Source organism: Scomber scombrus, chromosome 17 (assembly GCF_963691925.1).
Source record: "Scomber scombrus chromosome 17, fScoSco1.1, whole genome shotgun sequence".
Classification (NCBI taxonomy): Eukaryota; Metazoa; Chordata; class Actinopteri; order Scombriformes; family Scombridae; genus Scomber; species Scomber scombrus.
In genome coordinates, this window is record NC_084986.1 from 8,381,452 (window position 1) to 8,395,146 (window position 13,695).

General features: G+C 40.5%; 1 protein-coding gene across 3 annotated transcripts in view; it reads left to right on the forward strand.

Moving 5' to 3' along the window:
* The window catches only part of ches1 (checkpoint suppressor 1), a 59,704-nt gene that overhangs the window by 27,924 nt on the left and 18,085 nt on the right, over positions 1-13,695 (forward strand). For all 3 annotated transcript variants that reach the window (XM_062436796.1, XM_062436798.1, XM_062436797.1), the window contains exon 3: positions 12,052-12,203. In XM_062436796.1, coding sequence (XP_062292780.1) covers positions 12,052-12,203 — 152 coding nt within the window. The remainder of the gene's footprint in view (positions 1-12,051; positions 12,204-13,695) is intronic.

Consider the following 13,695-nt stretch of genomic DNA (forward strand, 5'->3'; position numbering starts at 1 on the left):
ACAGCTAGGATCAATGCTAGCTTTGCGTGTTTAGCTGATTGAGATTATACCGGAGGATATTGGAGCTCTTTATGCTTTCCTTGACCAGCAAATGAACCTCAACTCCTCTTTTGAGTGAGCTGCGTGTGTGTGTCTGCGTGTTAAAGAACAAAATGGATGAAGGATGTAGAGGACGTGGTGTGTGTGTGTGTGTGTGTGTGTGTGTGTGTGTGTGTGTGTGTGTGTGTGTGTGTGTGTGTGTGTGTGTGTGTGTGTGTGTGTGTGTGTGTGTGTGTGTGTGTGTGTGTGTGTGTGTGTGTTCATGCACACGCCCTCATGCTATGCTGTCATCTGGCCCTTGACTACAACGGCACAGAGTTTCTCTTGTATACATATCTCCATAGTAACTAGGTTGCAGTTGACATAAAAGTATGCTGTTGCTGTAGCAACGGGAAAACTGATTTGGCTTTACTGACTTAGGCGTGTGTTTGTGTGTGTGTGTGTGTGTGTGAGTGTGAAAATGTGAGCATGTGTGTGCAGGCTTCAGATGGGTACTAAGGTGCTGAGTGGGGGAGAAGGAGTATATGTCCTTATCCTGTGGTATATGCACATATGTGCTTGTGTGTGTGTCTGTGTGTGGAGCAGCATGTGTAGAGGTGAATTTGGCAAGGACAGCCTGTCTTGTCTTCCTGTCACTGCACACCGTTTAAGACAGCACGCTAATTAACCCTTCAAACCTATTCCCCTCTCTCTCTCTCTCTCTCTCTCTCTCTCTCTCTCTCTCTCTCTCTCTCTCTCTCTCTCTCTCTCTCTCTCTCTCTCTCACATGCACACACACAGACACACTTCCAAACACACACAGGGCATGTCTGACACAAAAACAAACAAGCACACAGACACATATGCACACTCACAAGCATGCATGAATGCTTAAAAGGACTCACGCACACACGAACGTGCGAGCGCTGTGCCGGTGTAGAAATGAGGGCACATCTCTGCAGACTCCTACTCTACCTGCCAAGTGCCGTGCTTTATCTGAAGCTGCAATTACAGAATCTCTGTAATTTTAGTCAGACTCCACCATTCAAAGCTTTTCACTGAGAATATCTGCATGTGAATACTCCTTTTTTCTCCCTGCTTTGCCTTCTCCTTTACCTGTTTATGCTTTTTTTGAATAGAGCATGCAATTACAGGGTCTAAGATAATTTTCTTTATGTTGCATTATATTTTACTCACTGCTCGCTCCGGAGAGGAGAGGAAGAAAGACGCAGGATTTGGTTAAGGAGAGGTCAAGTTATCGTTGTGAGCGATACAGACACGGGGGAAAGAAGGAAGCAGGGAGACGTGGCTTACTGTGAACGCACCAAATCATATTCCCATCAATTTACAGAGGTGGAGATTAATATGACAGTGGCCTATTTGTTCCAGTGACTGTATTTCTGGGTCATATCCAGGCAGATGACAAGATGGGGACCAGTTTAGAATAAGCTTGCTGCTCCGTGTGTGTGTGTGTGAGTTTGTGTGCGTGTGTGTGCTTGTGTGTGCGTGTGCGTGTGTATGTGCGTGTATGCGTGTGTATGCGTGTGGTGTCAGCCTTGCGTGTGGGAGTGCAAGCTTGCGTGAGAGAGCGTGAGAGAGTGTGAGTCCCACGGTTGCCATGGCTTTGTTTACAAACAGGATTCTTCACTGTGCGGAATGACATGCCTTAATGACAAGTGTTGTTGCCCTCAGACTTCTGGATCACTGCTGAAGATCAGTGTTGTAACAGCGCAATACACACAAACACACGCACACAAACTGACACACACACACTCACAGCGATATATCTCTCAAAGCCTCTTATGAAATCACCACAGAGAGAACAGGCAGTTTTGTAATCTAAGACTCACTATGAAGTCTCTCGGTTTTGCACTTAAGTGTGTCACCTTTAACGTAACCTTGCCCCGTTCAGATGAGAGGCGTCCTTGATTCTTTTATGTTGTTTTTTTTTTAACTCGGAGCATTATGAACTGTAGCATCTGGAGTGGAGCGGAGATTTGTCTGCTTCAGGTGTTTCTTTAAAGTTAAGTTACCAGCGTGTTGCTGCTGCTGCTGCTGCTGAGGCTGTTTTCTCTGAAACCACAAAGAAATTAATTATTTTTTTTCTTGATTGCTTTTTCTTTAGATGCAGGGTGTTTGCAGTTTAGAAGTGTTTGAGAGATGGACCGTCTCGTTTTCAAGAGGGTCCTCGGGTATAAAACATAAAAGACACCTCCATGTGTGTCTATCATGAACCCACAATTAAGCTGAGACAGACACTGTGGACAAAAAAACTTATCTTAACTTATCATGGTGGGCTTTATTACTGGTGCAATGTGTTGAGGAAGTCTAACAGTCATGCACTACTTCATGAGTAATAATCAGTAAGAATGAGGAAACACTTTGGGTATAGCATAACGTTAACATCCCCTTTTTTGAACTTTAAAGCTGCACTAATCAATATTTTTTTATGTTAACAGTGGGTCAAATGACTACAAGTAAAGTGAGAGGACACAGCTATAGAGACAAACTCAGAGTTTTATTGCCCAACTCTGCAGTTCTGCTCTGCTTTACTGATCTGTGTCGTTTCTTCAAGCTCAATGTTTTCTTTTTAGGATGCAAAACTGTACTGTTTTGGTTAAATCTCAGCTGCAGTAGGTATCTATTTGCAGTGGCTAGCCAGTGAACATAGTGTCATAGTGTTATCATTCATCAGGTGCCCAGATGTTGCTCCCTGTCTCTTGGGTGTCATTTGCTAGCATGTTCGCCATGACAGCTTTATAAGGTGATAAAATGTCAATGTTGTGTTTACAGCTTGTTCCACTGTCCCAAGTGCCCCAAAAAAATCAATTAATGCGGCTTTTGTAAAACTTGTGTGTTACATGTTTGTTTCTGGCATTGTGAATCATAAGTATGAATACAAGCCTTGTAGTCATATTGAATTTGTTTCCGTGTAGCCTAGGGGAAGCGGTTTAAACACCTGAAACGCTGATACTTTGTGGTAGAGGTGAGCGATATGGCTCTAAAATAATAACAATATTTGAGGGTATTTCTGCAGTAATGATGTTCTTGACGATATGGCAAAATACTTTTTGTCTCTCTCGTACTCAACCAGATGTTTCTTCTCGAGGTGGTGCATAAGTTTGTTGAATTGCTCCCTTTTTTGTTTTTACAGTCTTCTTACATATTACTGCGGTTTCTTGTATCTGATCTTTTGCAACCAAACCACTTCCACACTACTGAAGTCACTCACTTCAGTCAGTCACTTTTTGGAAATAACACCCTCACCGCGGAGCCAGTAGCAATGTCACTTTCAGACACGCTTGATGTTGCAGTGTGTAACAATATAATGTCATACATCAGCAAGTCATAATATGGCCATTATCACAATATGAATATTTGTTATCATATTAAAATTGATATTGATATTATAGTGAACGATAGGAAATGGCACACTTTTACTTGGTGATGTTCTTTATGAGCCCCCACAGGTGTGAAAATGATGCCACCATAACAAGCCAAGAAGGAACTAAAACCCAAATTACCTCTATGAGATAGCTGTGTATCTTTCTCTGATGAATCCAGAATCTGTAGGCATGGAATAAGATTTTATGTTCTGGTTTTTGGTTAATGTTGCTAACACGCTTTGTTGCATGCAGATAAACAGTCGTTAGGGAAGTGAAATAGGCAGAACGTGTCGGATGAATTCACCCATTAACTGAATGTATTCACTGAGTCTAAACTGGCTACTTGTGAAACAATCCAGTCCCAGACCTCATCCCTCAACTCCATTTTCACATCTCAAGTTCCTTATCGCACTGTAAACAGTGACTAGCACACTTAAGGAGGCCCGGATAACCGCTGGCTACCCGAAACATTGGCCGCTGCCCCAAGAGACTAAATCATTATCAGACGATAGCCGAAGTGTCCCTAGATTGTACTGTAGGTGCTTTGGGAGATGCGTATTGGATTATGCTCAGTTTGTGCCTTTTAATGAAATCACTGTTTTTTACATTTGAGACTTTTGCATCAGTCACAAATATAACCTTCTGTTAGGTTGAAGAAAAGTTGCACATTATAAAACCAATTAAAAATGTATTGTCAACTAGACAATATCATTCATATGAGAAGGATATAAGTGTCTTCAGGGAATCTGGTCTTCAAAACATCTGTAAGTGTTGGCAAATGTGTCTCAAGTTTCTTTGCATTCATCTTTGAGGAAAACCGCAGCCCATATATTTGACTTGAATGTCTTCATCAGTGCTCAAATGTCTCAAATGTAAAAATGTGGGACTGCACGAGAAGCACAAACTGGGGCAAACTTTGGACTAAATTAAAACCACATGAAAAACAGGTTTGGTACTTGTGGAAGAAAGCTCAATTAATAACACCTGTAGGAGAAATTTCCACATATTATACTGCTCAGTTTTTCAATGCACCGATAAACAGAAAAGCCTGTTCTCTAACCAATATTATCTTTTACACCTAAAAGGACCCCATTGTCCTGTTGTTTCTTGTTGTTTCATTGTTGTCAAATGGCCTTCCAACAAATACAAAAACGTCCCGTATCAAGTCAAAATACAAAAAAAAACCCTTCTTCTTCTTTCCCTTCATTCTGCCTATTTTCTCTCGCTGTTTTCTGCTGTAATTCCCGTCACTCCGTGCGTGTAAAAAAAGCTTCTGCTTCATTTCTAAACCAAAGACCTCATATTGTTTTTTTCCCCCTCAGCTGTAGAGAATGTCTTAATGGGTGTTCAGACATGTATGTGGTCCACGCTGTACTAGTTCTGCAGTATACTATATTATTAATCCTCTCTTTATCTGTGCAGTATATGTGCAGTAAGTGATGATGGATCCTTGTATCACAGTGGGTTAATCAGGCTTAAACATAGCCAGGGTTAATGCTTGTGCTCCCAACTGTGGACGTCCATCATAGAATTGTATTTAGTCATAATACTTTAGATTGATAGTATAGGTTAAGTCATATGTACCTGACAAAGCCTCTTACACTGATGCCTTGCATGTTTGCACGCTCGAGAGTGGCAGTTGGAGGGTTTGTATTTGTGCATCATAAGTTTTGGTTTTTTTTAATATCTCATCTGGTTAGTTGAAAACAAAATGTACTTTTTTCCTCTCATAAGAGCCAATATCAAAGGTTAAAATGAGCCTCTACAATAAATGGATGTCATTGTTAATAATGATTCTTGCTATTTAAAGCAGTAGTCTGCAGTATGTAGGTGCATTTTAACAGGTCAATTAAAAATCATATGAAATAAAAAAAAGACCCAAATCACCAATGTGTTAGTGTGTCTCTCAGTACTTTGTGACTTAAAGGTGCAATATGTAAGAATTATGCAAGAACGTTCAAAGATGAATTAAAATGATCATCAGAATGTGAAGAAATACGTTTTGCTGGTAAAATTCAAAGGATGTGACGTTCATGCATGCTCCACAGTGCCTCGCATCTCTCCTGCCCCCCTACAATATCAACAGGGTGCAAAACTAGCTAGCATTGACTTAGAAATAGAGTACACTCCCCCTCTTACCCTCTTCCTATTGGACAGGTAAGCTAACATATTGTAGTTTTAGCTAGCTAATATTAGCACTGCAGCTCGCTTAAAGGCCACCGTTATCATTAATAAGAAGGAATTTCTTCTTTTAACATATTGTACCTTAAACTACACTGTATGTGGCTCACAGCTACAAGCCTAATTATTTATACTACAGACATAAATATTTAGAATCAGGTTACATATTTAGTTTCATTTAAAAAGAAGGACTAAGGGAACAGCTGGTCAATGTGGTCTTTAGAAAACTTTATCCATGTAGAAGTGAATTAAATATTTTATGGCAGCTATTTTAGCAATGGATTCATTTACATATAACTCATGATGTTTTTTAAAAGCATAATCAAAGCCAATGAACCTTCCATTCATCACCGCTTTTCAAGGCTCTGCGATTCAGTCTGTATCTCAGTACAAATATGACTTGTAATACATAAATTCTCTCTCTTTTAAGCTTCACATTCAGCGGTAGGGGGAAAAAACTGAAGTCGAAATGGGGTTTTTATTTCAAAAACACGTATGGGTTTTCCTTCAAGGCCAAAAGGAGTCTCGTTGCTGCGTTCATGTCTGTGCTTCCATCTTACCTACAGAGCTACATCCTTCAGAAAAGTATGAGAAGTTGTTTTGGCTCCCAGGACTTATTCCTACTATCTGTCTCTGAAGCCTGTACCGAAATAGGAAAAAGGCCATTTTAAGTGCTCTGCTGGTCTCACCGGATGCTTTTAAAGTAATTCTAAATGACTTGGAGGCAGGCACATCTGCCCCTGTTTGATCCCTGATGTTGATGACTTGCAATGGATACTGATTCTGAGTATTTTTAATATTTTGTGATTCTGTAATTCATTCTTTATTTGTATTGTAAATTTTTAAATGGGTTAATATGTTTTTTTATGTTTGTTAATTGTCCTGCTGCCTGCCTTGGCCCAGCACGCTCTTGTAAAATAGATTTTTGATCTCAATGAGATTTTTCCTGGTTAAATGAAGCTTTGGTGAGTGTTTAGAGCAGCAGGATGGAGTACCTGGAATTTACTGAAAAATAAACTCCAGTAGTCGTGTTCATTGTAATGAAGCCTCATGTTACCCAGTGTGATGATGTGACTCTTTTAGTAATAGTTCAGAGGTTCTGGGCATAAAGGCATAAGCTTAGTTTACTCAGCTTGGCTTTGGCTACACAGGCAGGACTTGTCAGTAAGAACATTTTATGGTTAGGTTTGATTTTTTTATGGGATTTGTTCACAATAATGTCACCAGTCTTGAAGAAATATCTGAATATTTGATATTCTCATATCTGTCCAGTTAATATGATGCTAAAGTAGCTGTTAGCATAGTGTGGCATAAATACTGGAAACATGTGGAAACAGCTGGCTTCACTGGGGTACAAAATGGTTTTACAACAACAAAAACAAGTGTATTAATAAGTGATTTGATTGTTATTTATTGATTGTTAAGTTATTTTTGGCAGATGAGGAGAGCGGTTTTAATGCTAAGCAAAGTAAGCTAAGCTCACATCTATTAAATGATGCAGACTAGGGATGTCCCGATCCAGCTTTTTGCACTTCCGATCCGATACCGATATTGTAGCTTTTAGCATAGGCCGATACCGATACCGGCCGATCCAAGCATGTATTAAGGATTAAAGATATTTACTTATTTTGTTGTTATACTCATGTTGAAAAGGGTTTTACTCTTAAGAACAACTAGCCAACTTAATTAGGTTAGTTTGAATAATCCACAATGGTTGGTAATGAGAAGCTGACCTGTTTATTCTTAACAGGGTTAAATAAACACAAAATAGACAAAATAATAAATAGTCAATTAACCACACAAACTGAATTGGCATCAGTGCTCTACTCTTGAACAACAAGAGTGTAAACCAAGGCTTAAAAAGCCATCAGTGCAAACAATATTGTAAACTGTATTAAAAAAGCAAAACACACAAAAAAGCTGAGTAGAAAATAAATAGTGGGATGCTGGACAGGTCGCTAGGTGTGCTGAAAAACGCAGACCAGATTTGGGGGGAAAAGCTGAAAAAAAACTGGAATGGATTATCTACATCGGTGCGCGGAGTTTTGAAAACAAACTGGATCGGGAGTCCGGATCGGGATTTTCCCGTGCAGGCCGATCCGATATTGATATGCATTTTCTGCTAATATCGGCGGCCGATCCGATCCAAATATCGGATCGGGACATCCCTAATGCAGACATGAGATTGGTATCAATCTTCTGAGCTAAATCTCAGCAAGAAAGTCAATATGCGTATTTCACAAAATATTTAACCATACATTTGTTAAATTCACTGAGTATATAGGTGTGGGTTAGTATTAAGTATATAGTATTTTTACTATTTCCTTTTTATATATATTTTTGATTCAACGGTCTTAAATTAATTAATCTTGGTAGATTTTTATTCATGATATTTAGTCATGTTATACATCTGTGGGGGTTTTATATAAAACGCTGGTAGCCTACCATTACTAATGGTTAACGTATATATGTGAAAAGATAATATTGCAGTCAGGAATGCAGTAGCAGTAGTATAAGATTACTAGCAGGGTCAGTGACAGCAGGACTTTTTAATATCTCCTATTTCCAAGGGAGACCAGCCCCCACAGCTTATATAACACAGGAAACAGATGTTGGCAACACACAATCATCTCTCTCTCTCTCGCTCTCCCCCTCTCTCTTTCTCTCCCTCTCTCTCTCTCTCTCTTTCTCCCCCCCTCCGCCTTTGTCTCCTCTTTCTTCCCCTTTTGTCTTTTACTCACATTATGACATGTCCCAGGCAAGAAGCAGTATGTATGTATTCCTCATCATGAATCTACCTGTACATTGTCCAATACTCTGCTGCTTTATAGCTGAGAAGTGTAGACAAACTGCTACTTTCATGACTAAAATTACTACTAACTACTGTAGTGACACAGATACATGTCATTAAATCCATTTTATTTGAGCGTAATATTTCTTAAACCTGAAATTTGAAATGCCTAGTCCGTTTTACTCCCCTACCATATGAGATATTACTTAAAATGGGGGTTAATGTTTGGAGTTGTGGATTATTTGTTGTGTAATCCTGCTCTTTAGCTGCAAACGCTACAGTAATGTGACTCTTTTCCAGCACATACAGTAGATGGAACACAAATGAACACATCATCCAGAAAAAGACGAGTAACGCACCAGATGGGATCCAAGGACGGAGAAAGAGAATTATATGAATGGAGATCAGAAATATGTTTAAGGTGAATGTCACGACTGCAGTCCTCTTATCACCTGCTACGACGCTCTGAAATCCACCTTTGTGGAGGTATCCTATTTTTAAAATCTGTCACACTGTATCAAAGTTGAACCTCATAGAAAAACCCAAAGTCCATCTCTGACCTCACTTTTTGTGATAGTCGATTTCGAGACATGATGCCTTTTTTTTTTCTTCCTTTTTCTCAACTTTGCGAATTTTGGTCAGAAAATGAAAAGTCCATTTTACCTCCTCTCGCTTCCAAACCCAGATGATGCCTGTTGCCAAGGCGACCGCCATAACCCAGGTGACAGACCCTTCCTGTGAGCTGCGCCACGTGATTGGCCTATCGACCAGGGGGGGGGGGGTCTACAGATTGAGCGTTTTGATTGGCTGGCTGGTTGGCAGAGGCAGGGGCCCCGGCAGACAGAGATTGTGTAGAGAGCATTGATTTAATCGGCTGGCAAGCGTGCAGACAATATACGCACTAACACACACACACACACACACACACACACACATATATATATATATATACACAAACGGCTGGCGGCTCTAGGTGCAAGGGGAAATTTGGCCCAGTGGGGGTCACCTCTGTGGGAGCGAGTGTATGTGTGTGTAATATCATGCTCTCCAGGAGAGGCGTTGCTGGCAGTAATAGAAGCACTCCCAGGAGCAGACCACGCTGGGTAATATCTCACTCCCTAGGGAACTCGCCATACACACTCACCCACACACACACACTGAGCAAAACATGGCACATATGGCCTGTGTACAACACGACTGACATACTAATGCAAAGCTCCAGACAAGGGGGGGCGGACACACGAATCAACAGTGCACACACATCCTATTAGCTTCTTGCATTCTTACAAGGTCAGATGGTGTAGTGAGTCGCAGCACACTTTTTTGACTGATTCGCTGGACGTCTTGAAATCTGGACACACGCGGGGGACAAGTTTCAGTTTAGACTCCGCGTGGTCGTCACTCATTAGAAATGATCCAGTTTTCATCAAAGACTTTATAAATTAGTAAGAGTTACATTTGTTTTCCAGCAGATAAGATATTCATATTTTCTACTTCTGCAGTAATTTGCCAGCTTTATAATATTTTATCCAAAAATGTGGTGTGTACTTGTGTCAACTGCTGTACTTCATTATTGCAATATGACCGTTAATAAAAGTGCTTGCTGTCAACGGTGTAATACATCAAATCACTTTAATATAGCTCAGGTTCAGTGTAGTTAAGTGGTTTCCAACCTGGGGGGGGGTCACTTTTTATTCTTACCGACAAACGTAAGAATAACAGCTATTTAACAAATTTATTTTAACTTGCAAATGATCCCAAGTTTGAGAGTGCTCCAAAGATCTCTGAAATTGATTCAGAATAGCTTTTAAAGAGTCTCGATGGCTGCAATAGAGACTAAGGAGACCAAACACAGTCTGAGACATACAACCACTATTCTCTGCTGCTACCTTTTTGTAATGTGATATCTCTACACACACGAATAATAGGATGCAATTTATGTACTTATAATGTATAGATTGCTGTTTATTGTGTCAATTGCTGCTGGAAATATTGAAGTTATCACGTAAATAAATGTAAGTTTAAAACTGTTGAATAATAATAAGCTTTGGTTGAAGGATTTTATAAGGAGAATGAACAATACTGCAGATGGAGGGTACATTCTTGACTCTGATTGGCTGTTCCTCCTGAAAACACATGCGATCAACCATGTGATCACTTAAAGGTTACCCCTACATTTGCTGCAAGTAGGAGTCCATCTTTTTTTTTTAATCCACTGGGAGCATTCTTAAGTGTATTTCTCAAAGGTGTGATAAATAATGCGCCGCAGACCCTGCAAGGGGTCACAAAATAAATGATTGCTCACAAGTTGATTAACATGATAGGAGAGCAGAAAAAAAGATTTGCTAAATATTGTAGTAATTTTGCTTTCTTGTCTTGTAAATAATTTAGCAGAAAAACAGCAACATGTTTACCAGAAATAGTGTTCCTTACGAGTTTTATAGGGATTATATTTTATGTAGAAAATAGATACGAACCATAGACCTCACTGTTCATAGTGCACAGGGACATGCTACTGTTGTTTATTTATTTATAGGGGGGGTGAAGCAGTAAGGTGTGGTTTTCCCATCTACTTTTAATACAAAATTCACCTCGATTTTTAGAATTTGTCTCCAATTAATGCTCACAAGCGCCGCTCTGGCACATCTGACGTTTCCCTACTAATAGATTCCTTGCAGTATTTGCAAAAATCTGAAGCCTGCAGCCATGACATCTCCCCTCCCCATAGCCTGTACCTGTATCATATCACAGAGCACTACAAAGTGAGCAGAACACGAGGCAGGACGGCTTTAATTTTATATTTACTTTGTGCTCCATCTCTCTCTCTCTCTCTCTCTCTCTCTCTCTCCCTTTCTCTCTCTCTCTCTCTCTCTCTCTCTCTCTCTCTCACTCGTCTCTGCCATACACAAACTCCAGATTTTGCCACACTCAGATGACAAGGCAGATGAAAGCGTGGTGAAGGCTGGAAGAGAGAGAAAGAGAGACAGGGAGTGTATTTTCATGGCGGCCCATCTGAGATGCCCCCCCCCCCCATAATCTATAGGCTGGTTTCACTCAGATTGGGAGCCGACAGCTTCATTAGGTGAGGGGAGGAAGCTGCTTTGATCTAAAAATACACACCATCATCGCCTCTGGAGTGGAAAAAGTTAAAGAGTTTCCCTGTGTCTTAATCAGAAAAAGCTTCATGTTTTTTTCCGAGGAGAGGCGGAATGGAAAATATTGAGCGAGGTGGCATTGAGGATGTATTAATTCTCATTCCTCCGAGTGTTATCTGCCTTGGGAATATGGGAATGTTTGTGCGGCTGATGTTTTTTTTTTTTTTTTTTTTTTTTTTTTTGGGGGGGGGGGAGAGAGAAGGGAGGCAGCAATCTATCAGTGTTTGAGCCAGCACATGCACAGAATGTGGTTTTTCTCAAGGTCTTTCTCTCAGTTGGAATGCAGCATTGCTATGTGTACAGGTGGTTTGGTAAATAAGAATCCAGCACAGGGTCTGGACTTTGAGCTTGTGTTTGGGCTTTGGACTTGTTGGCTCAGGTCAGTGTGCTGTGCTGTGTTTGTGATGTGATTAAAAGGGGCCCAATAGTGCTTCCAATAACATCTTTATCCCCTCCCTCCTTCTTCCTCTCCCTCCTTTCTTACTCTCTATCTCTTTCTTTCTTGCTTTCTATTTTTCAGAGCATAGGCAAAGGCTCTCTGTGGTCTATAGACCCTGAGTATAGGCACAACCTGATCCAGGCCCTGAAGAAGACGCCGTACCATCCCTACTCACCCGGCCTGGCCACACCCTCCACCTCCCCACCCACTCTGCCTCAGACATTTCATCACAGGTAAGGCTGTTTGCTTGATCAATTTTGTAATAGTTCAGTTTTAAAGCACAAACCGGAATTTAAAGTAATGGGCAAAAATTCTGATGATTGGTTAATCGTTCAGTTATAGAGCAAAAATGCCGACCAGTTCTGGCTTCTCTTTTCTCTCATTGGGACTGAGAGAAAAAGAGATTCCTATTGAATGCAGTTTTCACTAAAGTTCATTCTTATCATTCAAAGATCGATCTTTGCATCAAAAATGTGCAAATATGTGTAGTGTCCTGAATTTGGGCTGAATGTCGTGTGTAGGCGCTGGTTATTTCTTATGTATGGGATCATTTTATATACTTGCCTGTTTTGGTCTGCATTTTATAACAGGGAAACAAGTTCACAACTTAGACTATAATTTGCCTTTCAAGCTGTTTTATGCTCAAAAGAAGACAAAAGTGTTGCTAATGTATGTAATAAAAGGAAAGTGAAGTTCCCAGGCTGAATTCTGAGATGCACTTTTAGATTCATGCCATTTTGTTATTAATCTGATTCTCTAATTGGGACTTTGTTCATTGAGTTTTAATCAAAAAAGGATATCAATGCCAATATCCAACCTTTGTTTTGAACCCTGTATTTAGAGGTTTTGCACAGTTGGTCACACAAAAAAATATTTTTCATATCACTTTGTGTTCTACGAGATTGTGTCAAGCATTTTTTGCCATTTTCTGTAATGTTATAGAATCAATTATTAATCAAAAATAATTGATAAATGAATCAATAAAAAAAAGAAATTTTTAGGTGCAGCACTGAGACGTGTACAGTCCTCCACCCCTTTTATTCTCTCTATCCTCTCTCCATCTGTCGCTTCCTCTCCACCCACCTGGCCCCAGGCGTTATATAGCTGACCTGCCTCATCCTTTCCTTAAATCTTCTTTATGCAACAACACTCATGTCCCTCCTCCTATCTTCCTCTCCCTCAGGCACATCACAGGTATAAGCGGTGGTTGCCTTTTTTTTCCTTCTCTCTCTCCACATGTTCACATGTTCACCCTCTACCCGCTTCCTTCTTCCCTTCAGGGCTCTGTCGTCTTTCCTGCTCTCTTTCTCTCGCTCCCCATCTTGCTTTCGAACATTTTTTTTGTGCGCTCCTGATCTCCTAATTCCTCCTCTTGCCCAGATGTCCCCGTTTTGCCTCTCCTCCGGCACCTAACACTCTTTCGTTCCGTTCCGCTCTTCTCACTCTCTTGTCTCCTCTTTTAATATCCCACACACCCTCCTGCTTGTCCTCAGGCATACATTACAACTAGTGGGGCACCCAGTACTTCGTCTTCTTTATTTATCCGCGCTGTGATTTATTCCTTCTCTCTCTGCACTCTTTTCACTGTCTCTCCACCACTTTATCATTCAATTAAATCCTCCTTTGTCTACATTCACTTCATTCTCCGACCCCTCACAGCGCCCTCACACACACAAACACAGACATACACACACATCTCCACAGCGCAGCACATCTACCTGTGCC